The sequence below is a fragment of the Myiozetetes cayanensis genome, unplaced genomic scaffold, assembly GCF_022539395.1.
Source record: "Myiozetetes cayanensis isolate MyiCay16 unplaced genomic scaffold, myiCay2020 scf36, whole genome shotgun sequence".
Classification (NCBI taxonomy): Eukaryota; Metazoa; Chordata; class Aves; order Passeriformes; family Tyrannidae; genus Myiozetetes; species Myiozetetes cayanensis.
Window position 1 is genome coordinate 49,795 of NW_026087588.1, and position 27,142 is coordinate 76,936.

The 27,142-nt window shown below is 43.7% G+C and overlaps 1 protein-coding gene across 4 annotated transcripts in view; it reads left to right on the top strand.

Annotated features, from left to right (window-relative positions):
* Nucleotides 1–27,142, top strand: part of STAG1 (stromal antigen 1) — a 155,231-nt gene that overhangs the window by 21,479 nt on the left and 106,610 nt on the right. For 3 of the 4 annotated variants that reach the window (XM_050328118.1, XM_050328117.1, XM_050328119.1), the window contains 2 exons: nucleotides 15,686–15,820; nucleotides 22,627–22,729. In XM_050328118.1, coding sequence (XP_050184075.1) covers nucleotides 15,792–15,820; nucleotides 22,627–22,729 — 132 coding nt within the window. In that variant the 5' untranslated portion in view covers nucleotides 15,686–15,791. Of the gene's footprint in view, nucleotides 1–15,685; nucleotides 15,821–22,626; nucleotides 22,730–27,142 lie in introns of those variants that run through there. The other variant, XM_050328120.1, reaches the window with a different exon arrangement.

Consider the following 27,142-nt stretch of genomic DNA (forward strand, 5'->3'; position numbering starts at 1 on the left):
AGAACAACGAGCTGATGCTGGAGATGTGCACGGCTTTGCTGTGGCTGTGCTTTGTGTCTGGCAGTTACCACCAAGTGCTGTAACCAAACACTGGTGGACCCCTGGGCCCAGAGAAAGGGGCAGTGGGAGAGGCTCAGTCTGATGATAGTTTTAGAAATAACTTGACCGCAGGATTTCATGAAGTCTAGTGAGGTTGGAAGTGAATATTCAATATTTTGTTTACTCAGTGTGTTTTAAAACACATTGCCTCTTATTGCAGGCCTTTGACCCAAAGCACATAACAGAAACCTGTATTAAATTCTATTGCATACACTCCTATAGATGGTTTCACAAGTAGCTTGGCCTGGCTTAAATTAGATATTCAGTGACACATAGGAGTGATTTCCTCCTTCAAGATCACGGTGAAGTGTTTTTATCCTTCCTGAATTTTGTGCACTTAAACAGGAATACAGGAGTTACATCTGGGTGCTAAATATATGTAGTTTGTTTGTTTGTTTGTTCCACTGGTGGTGAGTCTGAGCCTACAATGGGTCTCCCAGTCCTTCCTTTTGGGGACAGAAAGCCTCAGTGTGCATCTGTTAATTTTTTGGGAGTGTGTAATGTGCTCCTCGGAGCCGTGGTTATTAATTGACAGATGAGTTACACTATGATGGCACTTAAAATGCACAACGTGTATTTCTGAAAGCAGGCGTTGCTATAGCAACTTTCTAGTAGGTCACTGGCAGTGTTGTGTGAGTGTGTGTGTATGATTTGGCTGTTAATGCAGGCTAATATTGATAGAAAAATGAGAAATGGGAGAGGCAGGAAGAAGGTAGCCCTTCCCCCCTCCCTGTCCTCACCCCCAAAACAGGGTAAGAGAAAATGCTTACTTAGGGTATTACTTGTGTTGGCAAGACACTGGCTATCACCTGCTATAATTAGATGCTTTCTTTCTATTTATGCAAAGATGTTAAGGAAACCTCCAAATTGCCTTAGTCTGACTCTGCCTTTTCTTTGACATCCTTAGAGTTTGGTTGGGAAAGGATTCCATACTCAGTTGATTCCAAAGTAATGAGTTGCATTTATTGAGCATTAATATCTATTTTTAAACACAAAGTACACCTGTACTCTAGGCTGGAAGTGGAAATTTTGAGAAATTGGTTTCTTTCCTCATTTGTAAGATCTTTCAGCGAGGTACAAAGCACCCCCAGAGCAATTTAGGCCAGCACAAATCTCTCCTGGGCCCCTTCTCCCGTGGCTGCTCCCATCTCTTCCCTACCCCTGGTCCTGTGCTCCTGCAAGCAAGGCATGAGCCAGGTCAGGGAGCTGATCCAGATACAAACAACTGGAAAACAATGTCTAAACTTGCTGGATGATTTCCTGGATTGTGCCAGTGGGCAGAAAGCAGCGTGCCAGGAGAGCACGGGGGCTGCAGAGCAGGGCAGTGGCCACGGGTGGTCCTGCCTGGGGTTTCCAGGGATTCACTCACATCTTATTTCCCACTGGCTGTGCTTTAGTTTGCTCTGAAACTTAAAGTACTGTGCAGAGGACCCCAGCCCAAATTCTTTGCATTTACATTTGTCTCCAATGTAGTTCTCTACGAGTCTCTCCTGGGTTTTTGTTTATTCTTGCATTTTTACTGCTCTGATTAGAGAGCATTCATGTGTCTCTGTTAGAGTGACCAACCTATGCCAGGCCATTGCTTTCAGTCTCACATTAACACTGCCTTAAGACTTAAGGAAATGAATGATTTAAGGGAGCACATCCTAGACTGTGGTAAATGAAGAGGATGTCAGGCATAGGAAGCATTCTATAGCACTGTGATCTTTCTCAAGTTCTAGTGTGGAGTGTTTCGCGGGAACTTTCTGCCCCTCCTCTTTTGTTCTCCCAGGCCCCGAAGCAGCTGCATTTGCAATTGAATCAATATGGTGGAGTTGTGCTGCTCTCTGGGGGAGCAGGGGGACCGTGGGAGGGACAGCAGGGAGGGCAGTGGGGCTGGAGCTGCTCTGCTCCCTTCTCTTCTCTTCCAGTGTGTCCTGTCTCTCCAGTCAGCAATTTGCTGAGGTGTCCAAGCTACCCTAGCACGATCCTGCAGGATCAAAAATGCTTTCCTCCTTTTCCTGCAGGATCATGTGGGGAGAAGGAGGAAAGCATTTTTGATCCATCAGATTAGTTCAACTATTGTGTTAAACCTCAGCCCAAAACTTTTTCATTCCCTGATCTGTAATCATGTTCTCTGTGTTTTGAGAACTTGGTTTGTGAAAGTGCTAAGTGTTGGTATGACCACTGGAAAAAAAGCCTTCCTTGACACTTTCTTAGTATTCAAATGATTGCAGAATGCTTTATTAAATATACTTGTGTGCACTGTGTGCTCTGGAAAAGCTTGCTCTGACTTTGCCTCAAGGGTGAAGGCAATGCTTATAGATTAGTGGTTACATTTATTTGAATAATTTGTAGGGAGATGGAGTTAGAAGCAGGTACGAGAGAAATGGAAACTTATGTCTTCTTGTATTTTCTATAGGGATTGTTCCTAGAGGAAGTGTTCCCTTATAACTCCTGGGGTTACAGCTTTTGGTTAGAACGTGCTCTTACCTCATGGGAGTTGAGACTCTGTTTAAGGAAATGCTTCAAAATACTCTCAACTGCTCTTCCAGCCTGCCAGTCTCAGATATCAGTTACTGGATGTATTTTCATTTCATGTAACTGTGTAAGAGATACTGCAGATCCTCTGACTGTGTATCCAAGGGGCAGAAGAAAGTATCTGCAAATTCTTCAGCATTTAAAACTGTGTGTCTGATCCCTCCTCTGCAAAAACAAAAGCCAAGGAGTCTTATGAGGAAAATATCCTCTTGTGTGGATGAGCTGTTGGAATTTCCCCCTCTCTGGAGAACCTCAGCTGCTCTATTCCAGAGCTTCTGTGAAGTTTCAGTCAGTTTTACCAGCAGTACTGAGAGAACTGTGCCTTCTCCATTTTCAGTGTCTTGTGTTTGATGGTGGAAGATAATTCTCTTCTAGGCAAGAGATTCTCATCTGTTCATTTTTCCTTTTGCTTAGTTTGCCATTCACCAGGAAGAGATTTGTAGGGCTGTGTGGATCTAAGAGCAGAGAATGCTGTGAGCAGCAAGTGTTGTTCTGTTCCAGCTGCTGGAGACAGTGAGATCCATGCTCTGAACACTGACCTGAATTCCCCCACTCTCGCCCTCAATGGAGCTTTGACCTTCCACAGATACTGAAACCAGGAGATGCCCCTGGAGCCCCAGCACGTTTTTTGTCAAGTTTTGGTTATATCAGGAAAGGCTTGGGATTCCCCATCGTTCCTGTTGCTGGGTCCCTGGGAGGTGGTGGTTTGTGCAGCCTGGCTCTGATTTCATCTGTTGCCTGTGAGGATCTCACTTCAGCTACTCTGTGTTTCGGGTCTGTGGGTAATCAATGCTCTGTTTCCTTCTTCAGTTCCCAGTCAAGGTTAACTGTCTTTGGGGATCGAGGTGGGGAAGAAGTTTGGTTGCCTTATCTTTCCCCATGGCAGGAGACAGGTCTTGGGTTTGGGTTGCTGGAAAATCCCACATTCTGGCTTTTCAGTACCACAGGATTTCCTCTCTGGTTGGGTATCTTTAGAAAAAGAAAACACTGCCAGTTTGTGCTGGAGCTGTGGAAAACTTCATTCCCAGCATCATGGAGCAGCTTTCATCTGAGGGCAGCCTTTCCAAGGGAGGAAAGACCTTTCTTCTGTCTCTGTTTAAGGGGGCTGAGCTTTATCTAAACTGTTTGATTAAGCTGCAAACTGCTGTATTAGTCCCATGAACTGTTTCAGTGAACATCTCCCAGATGAAAAAGTTCTTCCTTGTCTAGGGGGAAGGACTGCTGTCAGTGTTACTGGGAGAAAGCACTTCTGGCTTTAAAGTTGGGACACCGACCCTGCTTGCTCAGACACTGTCACATTGATTGCACTTTGTGTCATCTGCTTGTCTGAGTAACTGCTCAGAAACAAAAAAAGGTGTTCCATATTTCTGTAAGCCATGCAAGAGACAGTTAACAAGGAAATCAGCAGTGTTTGGAACTTACAGTCCCCAAATAAAGTGGTGACAGCTTTGCAGTTGGAGTGTCATCATGCCTTCAAGTCAGTGTGTTTGTATTGAGTCAGGAGGAAAAACACTCGAAGGGCCAAGAGGAAGAAGGTGAGAACTAAGTTACTGCATGGTCAGTGGAGATAGTGGAGCATGTTGTGGTGTTTCTGCCCTGTTCCTTCCTGCAGTAAATCCAGCAGTTCACCTTCACAGCTGTCCTTGTGTGTCACCTCCAGTGCAGGGCCCTCAGCATCCTGCCTGGGCTGGGCAGAGCAGGACATGTGGGCGATGCTCTGAGCTGTGTCCTGAGAAACAGGACAAAAGCAGCTGATCTGGACCTGCCTCCACCCTCAGCACAGCACTGGGCTCAGCTGGGTTTGGTTTCAAGAACAACCTTGGGAGGTGCCTGTCCTGACCTTCTGTCAGGTCTGGTTGCATTTGGCAGCGCGTTGGGAATTGTCAGGAGCTGGAGGCAAATGGCCTGGTGGGTTGGGAAACCCCTGGGAAGTGGGACTGAACCAGCCCTTTGTGCAGGTCATGTATTGGCCTCTGTGTTGGTGCCTCTCTTGCTGGTACTGCAGGTAACACTCGTTTGGGTTTTCAGCTGCTCTAGATTTAACTGGGCTCTCAACTGGTTGCACAGTGTGATCCTCACCTTCCCTCTGTACACTCATTCCTGTATCTGGAGCAATGAACAAGCAATGAAAGAAATACCAGTTTTACTCAAGTGTTTTTTCCCAGGGAAGTTTCCCTTTTCACAGATTTATTGTGGTGTGCAAGATGTTTTTAAACAGCAAAGAATAGACAGTTTCACCCCCTGCCAGTTCTTGCTGGGGTTGTTGACTAACCAAAATTAATCTCAGCACTGGATGACAGAAGCTTTTATTCAGGATTGTTTACTGGGCTAAAGTAAACTTTGTCCCCAGGTGCTAATTTGTCATTTCCCTGTGACATTTGCATTTTGGGCTGTTGGCAGAACTGTCACCAGTTTTACACAGTACTTGATAATAACTGATCTCCTATTTCTTGTTGTTTCATTGATTTTGGGTGACTGGGGACACTGATGGGCAGCCAGCCCTGGTTACCTTAGCTGTCATTTCTTGAGTCCTTGGGTTGTTCTTTTCCTGTCATGTCTGACTCTGCATCAGGAAGGGTTTGTAGGTACAGGTAATGTTTTTTTTTAGGACAGTTGATATTGCTGTGCAAAAGTAGGCAAACTCCTGGATCAAGCTGCTTTAGACTTCAATAAAATCCCAATCCTCAAACTCAGTACAGGTAGAAAGCAATTAATTGCTGCGAGCTGTGCTGAGGTGTGGGGAGGGATTGCCTGTGGGGGAGACAGATGAGTTACAGGGATGGAGGCAACTAATGTGGGATAAAGCCACTTTCCCTTGTGAGTCATTTATTTAAAATGGTTGTTTTTATTTTCCAGCCGTGTGCTTTCCTAAGTGTTCAGGATCAGGAGTGAGAACTTAAGGGTGGAATGGTTTTGTTGTGGGAAGTGTTTGCTGGTGAACTGTTCTTTTAGTGTTTGCTGCCAGTCCTGTTGATGTTCACCTGTGTGGTTTTGGGGAAGCCATCGTGGGCCTTTGGGGAATTATGTCAGTGGGATCTGTGGATCTGGGTTTGAACTCTGATTGCAGTATGAGGTCACCTGGCAAACATGGTGCAAGGCTTTTGATTTTTGGCTCCAACATGTTTGACCATGTCCACTGAAAAATTTGGTTTATTGTGGAGTTTGGGGTTTTTTAGGATTGGAGGATGAGAGGAAGGTATTTCAAGATGTGCTTTTCCAGGGCAGGGTTTAACTGTGTAGCTGATGCAAGCCATGAGCAGTGCCACAAGTAATAGCGGGGGATGTGCAGTGGGCAGAACAACACCAGCGAGGTTTGTTCAGCTCCTTCCAAGTGTGCTCTGATTTTGTGTAACCGTGTCTTTGGGGAAGGTTCTCGCTGGATCACAGCACACACTGGGGCTCTTGGGAAGCTCCCTGACTTTCTGGCTTGTTGGAGTTGCACGTGGTTGGCTCGGTGACAGGAGGAGTGTTGGTCTGGGGGACAGAAAACCAGCGACAGTGTGGGCTCTGGGAACAGTCTGATAGGAAGTGTCTGCTTGGTGTCACACATTGGAAGACTTGGAAAGTGTATTAGTTTTCAGAGTAAAAAAAAGGTGTCATCTGTGTGTTTTAGAAGAAGGGTAGGCTTGGTTATATCTTTCCTTAGTGACGCCCATGAGGATTTTGGCACATTTATGGGTCTGTTCCAGTGCCTTTAGGCTGGGGCAGCATCAGGTTAGGATGGACTGAAGGGGTTTAGCAGCTTATGGACTCTGGAGTTACTGTTCTTGTAAGCACTTAAGGCAGAATTTGGTTTCCCAGACTGGGAAACTGGTGATCTGACTTGATCTGCTTGTGGCAGCATTGGTGGTTTGGTGAGAGATGATTTAAATGGTGTGATTTCTAGGTGCAGTTTGGTTTGTCTTGTGGATAACCAACTCACTGAGTAGTGAAGGGAAATTTTTTAATGTGTTCTGATGGGTTTTGTTCCATCTATTGTACTTGGATTAAGGACCTGCCAGGCCTCTTAGTCTTGGGGAGCACATATAAACCTTCCTGCAGTAGGAGAAGTGTGTTGCTTGGTTCACTGGGAGGAGAACTTGGAGGAAGTGGTAATGAAGAGGTACCAGGTCAGAGTTGGCAGCTTGTTTTGCTGGTTATCAGGGTGTGGGATTACTCACAGCTCTTCTTTGGTATCTGGGACATGGTGGGATTTAGGGCTTGGGTGCTGTTTCCTAGAAAGGCTGCAGTTGTGCCTTGTTTCAGAAGAGGGACTGGAGTGGTGTAAGACATAGATGAAGGGTGTCTGCTTTGATTTGACATTGCATTTCATCAGGAAATTGTTGGGGTTGGGAAGTAGAGTTTGATTCTGTAATTTATACTCATATGTATTTCTATTTAATGACTTCTGGATAACTTATTCTTTTATGGTCTGCTACTTTTTAGGGCTCTTGTTTAGTCTTCACAAACTTTTTTAGGAGCTTTTCAGGTGTGTGTGATTTCTGTTCTCTGGCTAATGGAATAGAGGAAGGATATGGAAATGACTCCCCCTCCGTGGTACATCCTTATGTGCTGTCAGTACTTCAGCAGTGTCAAGAATTAAGAGTCAAAAAATCTGTGCTACTGGAGCCCTCTTATACTAAAGCAAATGGGATTTTTCTTTAATCATTTACAGAGTTACCTGGGCTAAAAATATTTAACAGTGGAAGAAAACCAGCTTTCTTATGTTTCTTGTTGATATTTATTGCTGCTTACATGAAGAGCATCAGTGAACCCCTGTCCACATAATGGTGGTACAAGTTAAAAATGGTTACTAAAAGCAAGAGTGTTCAGACTGTGCCTCCCTGCAGAGACATTGCTTTATGTTCTTAGAAAATGCCTGTTGGATATTTAATAATCCCTTTATTAAATGCTACCTCTCTTCAGAGGAGCTAAAAACAAGAGGGATTTAATAACTCAAGAAAATCCACACACCCTCCTGCTCACCAAAAGATGATGTTTGGGTGAGCAGGTGAAACAGATGCCAATGAGCTGCATGAGGCTGAGGGGTCATCTGAGCCTTCAACCTGTGTAGAGAGAGCAGGACAGGAGTCCTTGGGGTTTTGTTATTGGAGCACTGCTGAAGTCCCTTGGGAAAACTGGCATTCCAGGATCTTCCAGTTTCTGAACTGACAGCTCTGAAAGACTCTCTTGGCCTAAAACTTTGTAAGGTTCTGTCTGCAGTAAGTGTGGGTGCTGAGCAGAGGTTTTCAGTCCCTCAGCCACTGCTGGGCAGTGCCCAGGAGGGTTTGCTGTTCGAGGCACTTGGGACATCTCCAGGAAGCCGAGGATCCTGACGGGTCTGGCACGGAGGGAATTGATGGAGCTGCTTCCGGAAGCTTGGAATGTGAGACAAGTGGTTTTCTGAAGGATCAGTGCTCAGTGATGGAAGTGCTTTAACACAGTCCTCAACACCACCACTTTCTTTTGGAGAACCACTCACTGTGTCTTCATGTCCCTTTGAGGGGAGGGTAATGTTACACTTCAGAGTGGTCCTGCATTTTCTCCTACGTGGTACATGCAGGAGTCTCTCTCCATTAACCATTAAACTCCCTTTCTGTCAGCAGCTGAGGAATTAGTATTTTAGTGACCTTATTTTCATCTAGCCTTAGTGCACGTCCCCCGTAAATTCAAATGAGGACCAGAATCAGACACTTCCCAGAGTTTTTAATTTATATGTGACTTCAAAATGCATGTTTTCTTTTATAATCTGGACAAACTGTTCTGAAGTTCCTCTTGAATTTCTCCTTGGAGGAGAAATGAAAAGACAAAATGAGGAGAAAAGACAAAGAGAACAAAACCCTGAACCATTCTGGGTTGTTTCCTTTATTCCAGCGTTCTTCATGTCAGCCTTTGCTTCTTTTTGTGAAAATTGGTTTTATCGTTGGCAATTTTCCAGATGCAATGAATAATAGAACACCAGATGTCCACTACTGAGAAAAATTACAGATGAGTAAACACTTTTCTGAGGTAGCATAAAAATCTATTAACAGTGTTTCTGGCGTGCCTGTGGCCCGTGTGTGCCCTTGGCCTGCTGCGCTTTGTGCTGCAGGGAGAGGAAGATCCAAGGCCTTGTGACTGTCTCCCTGTGTCTGACTCCACCAGGGATCCCTGCCTTCCTCTACATGTGGGTTATTTTGCAGGAATAAGCACTCACTGAAGTGCTTGAGTGTGAGTTTAATCACTGGATTTAATTTTAATTATTGTCACACATGGGTTTGATTGAGGGTAAGGCCACAGAAGCATGAGAAGATGTGAGGATTAAGGAGGGATACTGAGTTTGCAGAGCTCTCAGCCTTTCCCCCCAGCAGCACAGTAACAGTTGCCCTGTGTTTTCAGCCCCAAAGCAGGCTGTGTTCCATACCCTGGGCTGGTTTTTCCCAGCTGTTTCAATCTCCTTGGAATAACCTTTTGCTACAGACTTTGCCTGTTGTACCTGACAAACATGACCCATCTATTTGGAAAAAATAAAAACTTTCATTGGTGGATAATTCCCATTTGATTGAGCAAACTATTGGAGTGCTTCACTAGCCCTTGCCAAGTGTGTGTGTGTGTCTTACCTTGCTGCAGTACAAACCCATTGCTTGTCCTGTTCTCAATGAGAAAGAGAGTTTGTTCTCCCTCTCCATGGCAGCAGTTTTTCCATATGGAAAAGGAAGTTCTCCTCCTTCAGTCTTGTCCAGCTGTGCTCTCCTGGTCCCTCTTGGCTTGGCCCACTGAAACCAGCCATGCACAGCCCTGAGAAGTGTGGGGCCACTTTAGTGAGCTGAATTGGCTTACTGAGAAATCACCTGAGCAGGGTTGTCCTTTTGGGGGAAGCATTTAATTACCTGGATAATTTTAAATTGTCTTGATAACTCACAGTTATGCTGGCTCTTTCACTGTTCAGTCTTTTGCAGGTTTTTATTGATTGCTCAGTCTTCGTTTGGAGGATGACTCCACAGTTTCTATGATAGGCAAAATCTCTCTCAACTTAAAATTTGTCCCCTGGGCTTTTTTTGTGACTCTCAGTTCTCTTCTTGCATCATCTTAAAAAGATGATTGAGTTTATCTTTTCAAGACTCCTGAGTTTTGGAAATACAAGTGCAGGCTTCAAGGATCCATCTGTTCGTGCTCAGTTGGAGGGGAGTAGACCCTAAATTGTAGAGCCCTTTTCATGCTGTGTGTTTTGTGTTCAGAGCAGGTTGGCAGGAGGCTGGTAGGTGGCTGGTGTTATCCTAAGGGACAGATGGGAAGGAGCAAGTTGTTAATTTAGACATTAATCACCCAGATATTGGACTAACATTAGAACTCAGTGCCTCAACTCTTAGTCTTGTGCAGTCAGACCATAATTATTTGCCTTATGAGTGGCGGAGTGGCCGTAGCCCCCAGTGATCTCAGTGCCAGTTGTGAATGCTCAGTGCTGCAGAAAATCAGGTCAAGTGTCTCACAGAGTGAGTCTGAAGAGTCTGTACGAATAACAAAGGGAAAGCAATGTTTTCATATGCTCAGTCCCTCAAATTGGTGTTTATTTAAAAAAATAATTACAAATTGAAAAGGATGACGTTTTTGTTCTTGAGCAAGCCAGGTCTACAGGCAATTGCTTACACAAAGCATTAATTAGTACTTATAGTATTGACCATTGCAGGCATTAGAGGAAAGCAGTGTATGATAATATAGCTGAAAGCTATTGGAGTAAACACTGGAGATCAAACAGAATTGTCTGAGTGATGTGTGACATTTAAACTAATGTTATAACCATGGGTAAAAGACTGTATCAGCTTTCCTGTGTCATCTTGGTGTGGGTGCTTTGGCACAGACTGCACAGTACAGGAATTAGCTGGAAACAGGAGCAGAAGATACAGCAAAACTGATTGGTTTTGGCAGTTCACACATTTTTAGAGAAGAAAACTAAATATAGAAATGTGGCAGTAGGACTTGGAGGTTTTTGTCATGTAAGACTTTTATTCCCAGCTCTGAAGGAGTGATTTGTGTAACCTTTCAGTGCAAGGTCTTGCATTTGTAATGGGGAAGAGCACAGAATAACATCGTCCCCTCAAAGTGAGGTTTGAGATGATTTTTCTGGCTGACTGGGCAGGACCTTTCCAGGCTGAAAGCATTTGGTGAGAGGAACCAGCAACAGCTATTTTGCCTGTGGAGTCAGTTCTACGTGTTGGTGCAACTGAGGGGACAACTGCAGTTTAGGGCAATGTTAAATGGACAGCTCAGGGTTGCCATGAGATAGTTCTTGTTCCCACAGATGTGTGTGGCATGGCTGGAAATACCTGCAAAGAATGGAAGAAAAAAAAAGAAATTTTAGTCAATGGTAATAGACATCTGCTGAATGATTTAATTTTGTGTACAGTCTCACCGTGTTGCCCTTGGCCTTATACTTCTCTTGTATTACAGGCATTGCCTCTGTGAGCTCGCTTCCCTTTTTGTTGTTTTCTGTATTTTCTTCTGACAGTTTGTGAGGAGAAATGCTTGTCCATCCTCAGCTTGCTGTTCTGATGTCCCCATCCTTCTGAGGGACCCCAGCCAAACCTGTGCCACGCTGTTCCCAAGTGTCCCTTCCCTGCAGAACAACAGGTGTCCGTGTTTCTCCTGTCCTGGGGAGCCCAGCCCTGGGCGCAGGGCTCCAGATGTGTCTCCTGGGCTCTGGGTAGAGGGGAAGGGTCACCAAGGGCTGGCAGTGCTCTGCCTGAAGCAGCCCAGGAGATGTTCTTGGCCTCTGCAGCAAAGGCTGTGTTGCTGGCTCCCGTTAAGTTGGTGTCACCAGGTCTCTTTTGGGAAAGCTCCTTTCCAGAGGGTTGGCCCCAGACCCGTGCATGGGGTTGTTCCTCCCCAGGTGGGACTGTGTGGTTCCATTTATTGAACTCCATGGGGCTCCTGTGTGTCCCCTGCTCCAGCCTGTCCAGGTCCCTCTGAATGACACAAACATCTGGTGGATGAACCAGCTCTCCCAGGGTTTAGTGTTGGCTGTTGATGTGTCTTTGCAGGTTGGGAACTGTCCTCCTATCCAAGGATCCTACTGGAATGGTGGCAGTAACAGCAGAGACACATTGGAGAGGGGTGTGCAGTACCCTGATGATGTGTCTGGTATGACTGTGAGGAATGCAGGAAGCAGAGCTGTGCTAGCTTAGTTGCTGCTGCTATTTCCTCCTCCTGTCATGGTTTGACTGGATTAGGAATGCTGGAATGCTGCAGAGCATGGATGGGCAGAGCTTGCTGTGTCCTGTAAGTAGTGAGGAACTCACTAGTGCTCAGTGATAATTTCTCTATCACTTGGATTTTCAATCTTGCTTTCTCACTAAAATGTGATAAAGTGAAATATGGGTTTTGCAGGAAAGATATCAGGAAGCATGAAAGGCCTTGTGTGAGGTTGGATAAAGCAGCAAAACTGCTCTACCTGTGTGTGAGATCCTCTCTCGCCTCTCACCTGATTGGTGGAAGGGTTGGAGCTCTCTCTGGGTGAGCAGAGCAGGATTGTTTGTGTTGGGGGGGAGGGGCCTTTTCCCACTACTCAGATGCGTTTTTGGGCAAGAATATGGAGATGTTGTCTCTCAAGTGCCTATGAAAGCTCGAGTTTTGCACGCGTTGTTTGGGGTGCTGAGCAGTGCCGTGGCACTGTTCCTGCAGGGAGCACTGAGCGAGGCAGCACAGACATTTACCTGGAAAATGAGGGTATGGGGTACAGGCACTACCAGGTAATTCTGGAGGACATTGCTCTGGTTGTTGGAACCATTGTTGGACTGATTTTGCACTCAGATGGGACAAAGTCACTTGGTCAACAAGGGAAGGATTTTGAACTGGGAGTCAGTCTGATACCGATTCCCTTTTGGTTCGGGTATCTTGCAGGCAGTGGAATTAGTTATGTTGCAACTTCCATTGCTGGATTTAGTAGTTGGGTTTCTTTGTTATATTTGTTTGGTTTAAGTTTTGGTCTCAGCTTTGTAAGGCGGAGGTACCTCATTCATTGTAAAGTTAATTGAACTTGATTTGGTTGTTGCAACCAGAGAGTTGCTTGGCAGGACTCTGTCAGCTTTCAGGGTTTTGTCAATCTTTTCATTCCTTTGGTTTTTGGCTGCAATGGGTAAATAACTCTAGCACCAAAGAGACAAATAAACAATCCAAGGACTTCAAAAAATGTAGGTAGCTTTGCATGTTACTGTAAACTACAGGAGATAATGATAGAATGCATGTAGTGGATTCATTGTTGTAAAATTGTAGAGCCTTTTTTAAAGCTGAGCTCATTGAGACACTTACTGAAGAAAAAATATAATAAACCAGACAATTTACTAGAAAATATATTTTTTAAAGGGGAAGTTTTGTATAATGGTTATTATTTCAGCCCTGATTATTGTGCATGGTTGGAAAACAGGCAAAAAAGGGAAACTTTTGTTTCCCAACACATGTTTAAACTGACTGGTGTTTTCAGCTGCCTGCTTTATATTTCTCTATAGGTCATTTTAACTGTGCCAGCATAAATTTATGTCATCTTTAAATATAGATGTGAAGGTTCAAAAAGCTGCAAACATGAAAAGGTCATTAAAATTGAGACTGAATGAAAACATCACACTTTTTTTAAACTAAAATGGAAGCATGTTAAAGGACTTCGTTGTGTTTATTATAGTTTAAATAACCCAAAATGCCAGCGTATGAAATGTTCCTCCCCCTGCTCTTCTGTTCCCCAGCATAAAGGTGACAAAATGGGAATATGTTTCAAGCTTTCAGGATATTTCTATAAATGGTTTTATTCTCAGGCTGAATGAGAGGAAGAGGCAGAGTTATAAGACCATCATCTTTCAGAAACAGGTGTTTCTTTTCCTAAAACGAGAATAAGCATGAAGGTTCATATTTGTGTAGTCTGTAAGGATCAGTGAATTTTCCACAGTTGTCAAACTTAATTGCACAGGTAAATTGAGAGCATGCACAGCCTGTTATTAGTCACTATAGGGCCTTATTTTATTTCCAGCCCACTCCTAAGCAGTGTGGGTGATTAGTTTAAGGCTGCCCTTTGGAAGGAGGTGATGGTGTTTCTGAGAGTGAGAGGAATGTTACTGGTGCTGGAAGTTTCGAGGTAGCGATCCCAGGGCTGGTCAGGGTTTCCTGACCCAGCTGTGTGGGCTGAGGAAGCAGGAGTTGGGACATCAGAGCAGGATAGCCAGCAGGGCTGTGCTGGATGGGTGTGAGGGCCATGGCTGGTGGGTCACTACAGCTGAGCATGCACAGCCCAACGGTTGTGAAGGGTGAGAACTAAGTTAGAAGAGAAAATCAAACAGAAAAATACCACATAGCAGTTGTGCAGGATGCCTCAAACATCTGTGGGAAATAGCTCACGTGGAGCACACATAAATTTTCTTGAACTTCTTTAGAAAGCTTTTCTGAAATGTAAGGTTGCCCAGTATCCTACTAGAGTTAGGTAATCTGAAGATCCAAGCTGGATAGGTTTCCTTTGAGGTCCAGTTAGCGTAGGCATGTCTGTACAAAAAAATACACCTTTATCTTCAGCCTTGTAGTGAACTTTGCCATTTCAGAGATCTGAGCACTGCCTTTGTTTTATCGTGTAGGAAATCAACTCAGAACTGAATTCAGTCTGGTGCTGTGTTTGTTTATAACAAATCTTACCAGAGTGTGAAGTGGTTGCTTTATGCTGTGGACTGGGCATGCCATTCTCCTTTAAACCATGGTTATGGGCAGTGTCTCTAGTGAAGAAACACTGATTTGGAAATAGCACAAATAGCATATATAACATTTTTGTTCCTGAAAAATTCAGACTAAGTTTGTTTCACAGTGAAACTGGAGAACTTTTCCACCTGCGTGGCTGTGGAAAATGACCCCCTTTAAACCATTAGTGTTAGAGTGGTACCTTTAACTCCAAACAAATCTCTCTCTTTGTTAGCATTTGTTTTGCAACAGAGTGGCTTACTAATTATATGATATTAAAAATGGCCAATGAGATGGCAGCATATAGAGAAAAAAATTAAATTTGATACTGAGGCACTGTAAGTGAAAATGTTGGTAGCATGAAGTACCAAGTACTGGAAGAACTTGTGTGCAACTGTGAGTCTAATTGGAACTGTAGTATCCAGAGGCAAAAAAGCATTCACAGTGAACAGTTTGGTAAATAAACAATGTTGTGGTGTAGTAGGATGGAAATAATAATTTAATGTTGCACTGTTTTGTTTAGAATGGTGCACTTCCATTTAGATCCTATGTCTGGTGCAGGTCATGTTACCTCTTCCTACTTTGATTTTCCTGCTGCCTTGTGCAAAGCTATTAAAGCACAGAAAAAGCTGCTCATGAAATTAAACATTTAAATATTAGAGTTCGAACAAATCCCATGTTTTAAAATCATGCAGTTGGTATTCACTGCCATTGCTCAGCTGCAGTGTTGCATGCAGCTCTTCATATTACCCCAGGACCTGTAAAAGGGGAGAATGGAATAAATCATTTTGTTTTCTCCAGAACTTGCATTTTCTGGAAGAATAGGATGGCAGTTGTGTGCTTTATTACATTGAAGATTATTGAATCTGTCACATTGTGCTGTTATTTAGTGGTAAAGTCGCGTCTGCTGCGATTAGTCAACTCCTTGATTGGTCTTTTGGGCAGAGAGATGTTACTAGTGGGTGTAGTGGTACTACAGAGGCAGTCTGGTTTATTATTTAAACTTACAACCTCACTTCCATCAAGTCAAAGTACCTTCTGTTGCAGTTATACACTTGCACAGCTTCTGACTGTTCTGTGAAGTTCAGTCACATAAAACTGTGAACCGGGGAGTCTGAGTAAGTGCAGTGCCATTGAAACATAAATGTGTTTATTATGGGAGGTAATGCAGAACACATAATTTTTTAATTATTTTTTTCTAATTGCGCAAAGTGCCCAAACAGAATTGTAAAAACTGAATGCAGGAATATGATTAAGCTGTTTTAGGGTCATCCATTCTAAATCTCATGTGGTTTAATAGTAGTGCTACTTCAAAATTGTCCTTTTTTATTGACAGCACTTTTTACTTGATGTATGAGTGTTTTGGAATCACATCTAACAATTTTTTTTCTCTCTCTTACAGACTGGACTTTGACATTCTTTTCATGAAAGAGGTTTCCAAGTAGTTGTCTTATAATAACTTTGAGAAGAAGTTCTATGTAGCTCTTACTTTTAAGAGTGCTGCAAAAATGATTACTTCAGATTTGCCAGTACTACAGTGAGTATACGTTTCTCTCTGTATTTGAAATCTTTTGCTTTTAAAAAGGTTGAAGTAAACAGAGAGGTGACTGTGAGGATAAAGCACAAACTTGAGAGAAGTGCAGGTTAGTGTGACTGTTCCAGGCCTTCTCTGTTTTCATACACTGGAAAACTGTGTAAAGGACATAAACCACTTAATCTAAAATGTATTTCTTTCTATGTATGGAGATTTAACTTTTGCTGTGAAAAGCAAAACAAGATCTCTGCTACTTTTACGCTTCTGAATGTTGTGAGATTTCAGAAGCACGTATTGGTTTTGGTTGTAACCGACCATGTTGTATATTCCAGTTGAGCACTTCCTTACCATGAGCTGGATTTATTGTGCAAAAAGCCTTTCTGTGGCTGCTGCAGTTGAAGACAGCAAGTAGCTTGGGCACATTTTGATCTTGCGGGGAAATAGGAGTGGCTTGTACACATGGGAACATGGCTGGACCTGGAGAAAGTGAGCTACTGGGAAGAATGGAGTGGAGGTTTGTAACGAGAGGCACTGGAGAGTAAATCAAGTGGAGTTAGGAAGGAATTTTAGAGAGGAGAACCTGCTCCCCTCCTCACAGGGCACAGGGGTAACCCGAGGTGAAGAAGCTTGTGGGGCGAACTAATGACAGGAAAATAACAACAGGCCAAACAGGCTCAGTTGGGGAAAATTAATTTATTGCTAATTAAAAAGGATTTGGATGGCGGTGAGAAACAAAGACAAAACCCACAGTGTTCCCTCTTCCCTGTCCTTTCCCCGGTTTCCCTCAGAGCCCCCCAGCATTCCCCTCACAGATCGCTCCCCTCACAGAGTCCCCCCCCCCGGTCCCCTCACAGAGTCCCCTGTCCCCCCTGGTCCCCTCACAGAGTCCCCCCCGGTCCCCTCACAGAGTGCCCCCCCGGTCCCTCACAGAGTCCCCTCGGTCCCCTCACAGAGTCCCCCCGGTCCCCTCACAGAGTCCCCCCCGGTCCCCTCACAGAGTCCCCCTCCCCGGTCCCCTCACAGAGTCCGTCTCCCCACGGTCCCCTCACAGAGTGTCCCCCGGTCCCCTCACAGAGTCCCCCGGTCCCCTCACAGAGTCCCGTCCCCCGGTCCCCTCACAGAGTCGTCGTCCCCCCGGTCCCCTCACAGAGTCCCTCTCCGGTCCCCTCACAGAGTCCCCCCTCCCCGGTCCCCTCACAGAGTCCGTCTCTCCCCGGTCCCTCACAGAGTGTCCCCCCGGTCCCTCACAGAGTCCCCCCGGTCCCCTCACAGAGTCCCCCGGTCCCTCACAGAGTCCCGCCCCCGGTCCCTCACAGAGTCGTCGTCCCCCCACCGGTCCCCTCACAGAGTCGTCGTCGTCGTCCCCCGGTCCCTCACAGAGTGTCCCCCGGTCCCCTCTCACAGTCCCCCGCCTCATCCCCTCACAGAGCCCACTCCTCATCCCCCCACACAACCCACCCTGTGCTCACCTCAGTACCAGGCAGCTGCACCAGGTATGTTTGATAACCACCTAATTTTTTTTCTCTTTTGGAATGTTTTTTAATGTTGGCCTTTTTTTTACCATGGGGTGTGAAGGAGCCTTAGTTTATCAGGATTGAGTGGTGTTCCAAGCTAACATTTCAAGTCCCCTGATTTAAGAAACTGAATGCTTGGACAAAAAATCATTTGTATGCCCTTAATCGTAACGTGCTGTACATTACAGTTTTGTCTTTTTTTTTTTTTTTATTATTTTAAAGAAAGTTCGTTGTGGATGAGCACAGGCTAAAGCCAGGGATGATGTCGATGGGCAGCATCAGCCTGGGGGGTTCTGATTAGCTTTGGGATTAGCTGTGGAAAAAAAATGTTCTGGAGTCATATTTTCCTGGATGTGCCACATTCAAGAAGTGAGAGAATATTTGTGAAATGTGCCAAGGATCGAAATCCCAGAGATTCTGTCATGGCCGTGGTAGGAAAGGGATATTCCTGTCCCCAGTTCGAGAACCCAGATGGCCTTAAGAAGTGAGTGAAATATCGTAGAGTTCAGGGTTAAAAGTGCCTATTAATGAATTTGGTAACTCTGCACACCAACTGAAAAACCTGAGGAACATTAAAGGTATCAGCATATTCTTTAATCAGAGGATGATTGTGAGCCACTAATCCTATGAAACATTAAAAAATGGAAGGAAACACGTATGTATTTTATTTCTGGTAGAACTGGGAAGCATTTAATGCCACTGTGTGAAGTGTTGGTGAGATACCATCATCAGTAATATCTGCAGTTTTGATTACTTGTAAACAAGATGAGATCTTTCTTTTTAGAAAAAAAAAGTCAGCAGGATTTGCACATGAAGGTTTTGAGACTCCTCTGAGGGCTCGGAATCTTAAGCCTGGTGTGGAAGAGCTATCAGAGAAAAGGATAAGCACTAATTCAGAAGATCCCAACCAGGCTTTTATCAGGAATGAGTCTGGTTAAGGGTGAGGAAACCTGAAGCAATCTTTGGGTTAGGGTTGTTGGCTTCACACATTTAGATTTGGGAAGCCACTCTCTGGTTCCACCCAGAAAACCAAGGTTTTCTTTGTAGCTCTTAAATAAGCTGCTTTGAAGGCTTATTCTGATCTCCCACTTCTGTGCCTTATTTCTACTTTCTACTAATCTTTTTGGCTACTCTCTTTAAACAAATGTTTCTGAAATCAATTTGATATATTAATATACTTTGCTTAGGACCATATAAAATACTTCCCTCCAGAATTCTTCTCTGTTGAGGGAACATGAAAGGACAAATCTTTAACCTTTCTGCATTCATAGAATTGGCTTCAGAACACAGTGAAGACATGAGTTAGCTTATTGGTGTTTCAGATGTTTGGAGAAAACCCATGGTGCATTTGAGCTGTGTGATGGACAGTTCTGAGCCTTCTCTCAATGGGGTGACTCATGTTTGCTGTGAGGCATGTTCCTCTTGGAGTGTGGAGGATCACCCATGAGAGCTGATTCATCCATGATTCATGAGCCTGTGCATTTAGCCATTTTTCTTCATCAGTGCTTTTTTTTTCACAAGGCTGAATCTGGTGGTGGCAGCAATTACTGAATTTATCTCCGTGGAACCTTGAGCCACCTCAGCAGCACTAATAAAAGCTTATAGAAGTGGATTTATTTACAAAAACTGATACATAAACTCATTTTTTTGCTGTGTTGTGTTTTTAAAGTTGCATGGTGTATAAACTCCATAGCTAGTGCTTTATGTAATAGTAGAAGAAAGGTAAATTTGTTTTCATTTATTTTGCAGAGATGTGGAATTTACTGTGTTTATGGAAATATATTCCTCAGAAGCATGACATGGTAAAAGGCTGCCCAGTAATCTGTTAATTCTTTAACATATGGATGGTTTCAATGGCTAGTTATTAAAACTCCAGAGTAATACCTGGAATTTTAAGGAAGGCTCCTGGAGTTACTGCCACTTTTCTGACATGCTTTAGTCACCACAGAAACCAGAAAGCAAAGCAGAGTGAACTTGAGCTCCTAAAAGGGATTATCACTTGTGTGCTTTGCTCTGCTCACCACAGTCCTGTAGGTCCCTCACACTCTGCCATATTCTCTCATGTGTCTGTCATGTCAAAGGAGTCTTAGAGAGGAAAGGTTTAGCCTTAGGCACTGCCAGCTTCTCCTCTTCTCAGATGAGGCAGGTCTCCTTAGGCCCAGATTATCTTCTCTCACAACAGCTTTAGGAAAGATATAAATTGTGACTAAGCCAAAGTTTCCCCCTCAGGTGACTGGTCACACACCCGAGGAGTGAGGGCAGGTCTATTAAGATGTGGATAACTGCCACCAGATAAATTGCTTCCTAGCAGTTCTGCAAGATGCGTATGGAGTGAGGGAGATAGATGCTGGCCAGCTGCTCCTCTCAGGGAGTGTTCCAGACCTGACAGAGCTGCAGGTAGCTGTGAGGTGCTTTTCTCCTGCTCTGAGTTCAGAAAGGAGGAAAAGGGCACGATGGGAGTACCCTGAGCAACTGCAAGGCTGGGACAGGAGCAAGAGGCACAGCTGAAGGAACTCAGGGCCCCACTGCAAGGGCCTTTTGTGCAGGAGTTGCATGATTCAGGCAGAATTCCCTGCTGCTTGAAATGATGTTTATTTTAATGTTAAATCAGCCAAGGACTGTAGGTTGTCCTTGATTCTGTCTCCCTACTTCAAATAAGTGCCAGGGTTGAAGGGAGTTTACTTTGTGATGTTTTCCCCTTGCTCCTTACATATTTAAATTCTTTGAAAGAAATCTCCTCTCTGCCTCACTGTTAAGATGAGATTCATCTTGTTTAATTTTAAACATTTATATTTGAGCTGCTTGTCTAGATCAATGAAGAGAAAATAAAATCCATAAAACTTGAACTGTTTGACCAATTTTGAACGCTGACCTTAGCATGAGGCATGTTGCACCTAAAGATTTTCTGTTCTGAATTGTATACTTCTCAAATTTAAATAAGATGAATCTCACCCTTAGTGCTGATTTACTAAGAGGGAAAAAGCCAAAAAGGCTTCCAGCAAGCCAGAGAAGTTATACCAAAATAATATCAAGAGAAGCAGTGTTAAGGTAACAGTCTGTTTAAGGCAAAGAAGAGAGGACTGTTAATGATTTAACTGTTCCTTCCATATGCAGTGCTTGGAAACAATTGAAACTTCCAGAACTAAATACCCAAATCTCCAGAGGTTTTGCTAGACCTGAACCAAAGCTGTAGCAAAGTCAGGTTTTCTGTGCACGAGATGCATGTGAAGAGGTAGTAGAGTTTAATTTATTTATGTAGCTCTAGCGGTTTCCAGGGAAGGGTTGGAGCAGTTTGCCTGGGAGGATTGTTAAATCTGGTTTTAATGGAGAGAAATCTTTGTATCCTGATGATCCTGGGGGTGCAGGTGTGTAAGCTGGAAAAGCACAGTATTTCTCCAGGAATGGGGGTATTGCTTAGACAGACACACCATGCCTAAAACATTTCCAGTAAGGATCTGATCAGACCAGAGAGAAGCTTGGTTTGTTTTGCAGAGAGCAGGAGAGAATGGTTTTGATTTCTCTACAGCAGTAGACAGCAGCAGATATTTTTAAGGGTTCCTCAGTTCTGTATTCAAAAGGTATTAAAATTGCCACTGTGAGACAATACACATTTTTGTCACGTGGAGTTGCAGTGTGATGAGGTCTTTGAGTAAAGGCTGGATTCAGCCATCCCCGTAAACATGTTTTCAGCAGTGCTCACCGCATTGCTTTTCTCTGCTGTGGCCCTATTTTGCCAAATCATTTTGAAGTCTGTGTGGGGTATCTATTATTTGGCTTTGGGCTTTTTACAGTTTTGATTTTTTTTTTTTTTTCAAATTCATGACTCAATACTAAATTTTTCAAGTCTCATATTTATGTACCTGGATACTGTTTTTTAATCTATAGTACCTGGTTTTCTGGGGTGTGTGGAGTATTTAGAGATAATCCATTGAAGTTACTTCCAGAAAAAGAGGTTCATATATGTTCTTCTGCATTCTGTTTTTTGTAAAGGATTCTGTGGACTCCTTGGTGTTCTTGTGCTTGCAAATTGGAAAAAGTTGGAAAACAAAGTCTTGATATTGGAAATTCATCATAGTTCTGTGGAATGATTTGAGAGAGAGCAGACCTAGACAATACAGTAATTTCAGTGAAGAGGAGTATCAGAACATTCCTGCTTCTGATACAGTAGTATCTTTCTTCATTATTAAATAGCTTTCTTGGTCACACAGCAAATCTGTGAATTCCTGATCTATAAAACAAAGCAAAAAATACCCCTCAGACACTGTGGAAGGTCTGTGTAGATCTCAGCTCGCTGAAGCCTCTCTGTTTCTGGAAACCAGGTCACTGATCTGCCTTTTGTGTTTGAGGCTTTATTAAACACCACCTAGGTCTGGTTTTCACCTGCCCCCTCTTTGAGTAATCCAGGACATTTTTAGTTGTTAGTTAAAATGTGCAGAGATCTCATGCACTGCTGGTGTCCTGCTCAGTACAAATAAAGCATGGCAATAACAGGTGTCATTTTGCATGTGGGATCAACTGCCAGCCAAGCTCCTTCAAGCAGCCAGGTCTGTTTGGAAGGCAGAGGAGTACCTGTGCATCTGGCTGGGGACGTGGTGAAAATTGGGTGAATGTTTTTCTCCTACTTTCTATGGTCTTAAATCTGAAACAGCAACAAATGACAAATGACAGTGTGGGTTTCTCTGCTAGCAGGCATTGAGCAGAGTCAAGGCTTTTCCTTTGTACAAGAGAAAGTATCTTTGGAACTGCAAAAATCATAGATGTGTTCAGACCACAGGGAGTTTTCTGGTTTGGGCCTCACAGTCAGCATTAATGCTCTTTATTAACAGCTGCAAGTCCTCGGGGTGCCTGAAAACACAGTGTAACCCGAGTGAAACTTGTGTAAGTGTCCCAGTGAGCTGACAGCTGCACTGACCTCACAGTGCTGTCTGTGGCCCTGAGAGAATGGCAGCAGTCACTGAGAGGGAAAGAAAGTTGATGCATGGTGGGATTGATGTACTGAGGATGTGCTGGTTGATATGGCCCCTTTGGAAGCATAGCATGGTTTCAAGTGAAGCTGTTAATTTAAAGAACTTCCAGTCAATAAAATGACATTCCAGCCCGTGAAAAGGTAAGGCTGTTTGCCAGGGCTTGCAATGCTTGGTTCCTTGGTTTGCAGAATGAATGTGGCCAGCCTTTTAATGCTGACTTTGTTTGTTTGTCTGTTTTCTGGCTTAGGACTGAGTATTTAATCGGTCGGTTATGGATGACTTGTTGGTTTCAAATAATTTGAATTTATCTAGTGTTTTTCCCCCCTAGGGATTCTACAAACGAAACTACTGCACATTCAGATGCTGGCAGTGAGCTTGAAGAAGCAGAAGTCAAAGGAAAAAGAAAAAGGGGCCGTCCTGGCAGGCCTCCAGTATGTGTAATTTAGTTTTGCTTTGTTATGCATCTATTTAAAATTGACTGCAAACTGTTTTTCATCTCATCATCTTGTGGTCACATAAATAGGCTTTTATTGAGTTCTGTGTCAAACTTTGTGAAGACTTGTAGTATGAAATATTTATCAGATTGATATGCAAACTGTGGAGTGTCTAAAAAGGGACATAAAAATGATCTCATAATAGCTATTAATTTTTCTTTCACTTGATACTCGCATGGACATTAGAGTTTTGTTTTTATTGCCATATCGCAGTGTTCTTGCAGACGTGAGAACATCCTCAGTAAGCACAGCTACTTTCTGTTTGAAGGTTGTAATGGATTTTAAGTGACATGACATTTGAGCCATCCTTTTAGTAAACGATAATCTCATAGTGGGAAGAGTTGCAGCACAGTATTAACTAGATGCCTCAGAAAATCTATTGGCATATCTGAAAAATTCATGTGATTGACATAAGCTGCATCCCACGTGTAGATTGGGAGCCTCAGCCTGCAGTGGGGGATCTTGTGTCTGCTGGTTTGCCGAGTCTCTGCCGCTGCTGGCCCCTGAATAGGAACATACAGAAGAACCCTATTACACAGGGTATTTAAGGATTCTTCTCTTCTGTTTTAATTTGTTTTATGGAACAGCCAATTTATTGGAAAATAAAGGGAAAGTTCTGTGTGTCATGTTGTTCTTCATCTTGGTTCTCGAAGGGCTTCTACTCTAAGTGTTAAGTCTTTAAACATGGGCTGGTGAGCTGTAGGAATGGACAGAACCTTGTGTTCCTCTCGAGTGTGCTGGCCAAGCTGGAGCAACTTCCTCCTTAGGGTTGGTTTTCAGTTTGCATCAGTTTCTGAACTTCCTTTGGGAGCCAGCATTTTAACTCCTGGAGTCTTCTGGGCACGTTGTCTTCCTTTTTGAAGGATTTTGAACAATTCCCTATGATGTGAGTATTCCTCATCAGATGAATGGATTTGCTCACGAACATGGAGCTTCTGTACAGGAAACTTTAAAGAAGCACCTGAAAAGAACAGCTCATCTGTTTGTATAGCTTATAAGCAAAGGGCAGAATCAAAAATTATCTTAGGAATATCTCAGCAGTAAATTTATGGGGGTTTGCAAATCTAATGAAAGAACCAGGCTGGTGGAACCTGATTGCTGACCCAGAAGGTCATCAAAATGGAGGAACCGAAGTTATAGCAACACTTTTACCCAGCACACACTTGCTGGGAGGGAAAGGGGAGTGTTACAAAAGGCATCTCTCATCCCTCTGTTTCAGTTTATTAGCAGCTCCTGTGGGAACACTCACTGAAATGCTGTGCTGGTCCAGCTCTCAGGTTTCTATACGAGGAATTGCTCATTATGCTCAGAACAACTCCAGGCTCATAAAGTGTGTGATTGTAAAGTGATGAAGGTGCAGAGGAAGCAGCCATTGCTTCATCCCCAGAGTGATGGGCTGTGAGCTGCTGCTGCTGCTGCTAAGGAGCAAGACCTCAGGGTTATCAGGGGTGATTCTGGGAAAGCATCATCTAACTGCTCAATAGGGGTCAAAACCCCCCAAATCCAGTCTTAAAACTTGGAAGAAGAAAATAGGGAATAAAAGAAATAGTGTCCTTTATAAGACTGTGGTTTGCCAAAAATTGGAATAATTTATACAGTTCTACCTTCTCTTCCCCTCTTGACCTCCACCCCAAAATCTCAAGAAACAGTATCTTTAGGACTGGAAGAAATTCAGTGTGGAAAATCAATAATGATCAATCATGGAACGGGGTGGGAGGGAGCTCAGGAGGTCTCATTGCAGCCTCCTGCTGGGAGCAGGCTCAGCTTTGGGATTAGACCACATTGCTTGTGGCTTTTCCAGTGTGGTCTTGAAAACCACCGAAGCTGGAGACTGCACAGCCTCTCTCAGCTACCTGTTTCATTTTATGTCATGATAAAGTTCTCCCCTGGTTCTTCTACCAAAAAAAAAAACAAACCACCAAACCAAAAAGCAAAAAAACACTCAATGTCAGCTGATCCTTAGCTTTGATGTTTTTAATTTCTATTGTAGACCTGAAGAAAACCTGTTCTGCCCAAAGGCTGTTCTGGTATTTGTGGTTGAGGGGTTTTTTTCTTAACTAAAATATTATGGTCTAATAAAATTGGATCTCTCTCTGTAAATGCTGATTTGCTGATGCCCTTAGGCCATCACAGCTACAGTGGCACTTCTGCCATAAACATATTGACTTCTTTTGGAAAGGGAATTTACTCCTCTGTGTAGCAACATGGTTCTATTGCAGAGCTGCACACAGTGTACTCCAGTAAATACATGTATGTATTCTAAACAGGTTTCTGCTGTAGTTATGGAATGGACTTGACCTTTTTGCAGAAAGATATCTACTGCTGGAGGATTTTCCAGACTGTTTCCCAAACAAAGACACTCCTCTTTGCAGATTTGAGACTTTTGTAAGAGGATGGTGCTCTTTGGAAAATTTGCCCTTTGTAGCAAATATCTCTTCAAACACAGGAACCATAATGTTTTGGGGGTGCCTTCCCTTCCTGAAAAACTTGGAAATAGTTGATCTTTAAGATCCCTTTCAACTCATGTTGTTCCATTCTCAAACACTGCTTTTCAAGTAGCCCCTCCACTTCTATGGGACTATTCTAGTGAATACTTCACTGAGTAAACTGGACAGTAAATTTGCAGAGAGGTCAAATGTACTGGGCTTTCAGAATAGCTCTCAGAATCTCTGCTTGTCCTGAGGTCACCAGCCCTTGCTGTGAATTGAGCACTAGTGTGGTGGTGGCTGGGGCTGTCCCCTTCCAAACACCATCTGCCTGTGGAGTGACTGGCCAAGAGGTGAATATGACCAGGCAGTGGGATATTTTGGTGAATGTTTTTATGTGGTGCTGTGTGTGAGGGTCCCATCCAATATCCATCTAAGGAATGCTGTGAGGTGTATATAAGGAGTGACCGATAAAGGTCCTCTGATTGAAGCTCCTCAGTAACATTGGCCCAGATGCCCTTTCTGTGTGTTGCATTGTTGAAATACATGGATGTGGATGTGCTTTCCTGTTCCAGGTAGGGGATGTGAAAGCCCAAAGGCTGGTGATGCAATGCAGTGTTGACATTAAAGAGCTCTGGCTCAGATCAGTTATTTAGCTGTCCTTTTTGTCTCCCCTTTTGGATCAACACTGTTCAGCATTGTTGGAATGCTTTACCTGGCCTTACCTTCCCAGGAGCCCAGAATAGCTTGGCTTAAGCCTCAGCTCTTAGGGGTTGAGGGAGTGAGAGACATTCCTGGCTGTATTTCAGTTTTGGAGTAGGAGTAGACAGATTCAGCCTCTGGAACTCAGAGGATAAGAAGAAACCTCAGTCCCTCTGTTCAAGAGGTGGCAACTGGGAGATCTCTGCTGGTGTCTCTCTCATCCCATACTCAGGGCCACAGAGTGTCTTTTTCCAGTTAAGGCAAGATGGAACAAGGCACTTCTGATCCTTTTGTCCCCGGAGCAACCTGGACAGTTTTGCTTCCAGGTCCTTCTGTAGTTTCTGGTACAGAGTAAACACTACACAGTGCCTTATCTTTGCATTCATGGGGGAAATTGTACCTTTGCAGCAGACTCCTGACCTGATTTAATCTTGTAGCATAGATGTTAGATACAGCAGGGGATTGAGTTTTGCTTCTAGTTCCAAATCATCCGTGTGCTGATTAATAACAGGGAGGAATCCTCTTGGAAGTCTTTTCCCCAGCAGTGGAGGTTTGTGGTTTGGTGTGATTTCCACCAGTGTCCTGTTTCAGCTTGCTTGCCTGGTGCTTTAGGTCTGTATTTCACTAGAAATGCAGTGCATGTATAGCATCAATTGGAAGACTTTTCTGTTCCCCCACCTGTAGTTTCCTGGTGGAGAAATCCTAACAGCACTAGAAGTTTTCCTTTTAAGCTTTTGGTGGGATGGTCCTTGTATTTTTGGCAATTTAATTTATTCTTAATTTTTCTGTGGTAGTAGTCAGTGTTTGGTAGCAGTTGCCTCAGCTAGAAGGATTGAAGTGCTTCAAGCATTTATAGCAGACTCCTCAATTCTTTGAGATGACGTTGTGCCATGGGGTTTTTAATCAGGATTAATTCAGAGAGAGCTCAGACGTTACCACTCTTCCACTTAACATGAAGTTATAACACAGAGGTCTCTCAAGAGGCTGATGCCTTGGAGAGGCATCCACTCAAGTGGAGGTTAAAAAACTTCTTCCATCTATCTTGAGAAATGAGGTATTTATTGCTCTGAATTACTTACAGTGTGAATGCACATAGAGGCCATCATTTTACACTGGCACATGAGGTGGAGTTACTGACCTGTAACACTTCTCCTGTCTTTATTTCTTTGTGAAGTGCATCAGATCAACGTGGGGAATGTTAATGGAAAATGTCAGGCCACTT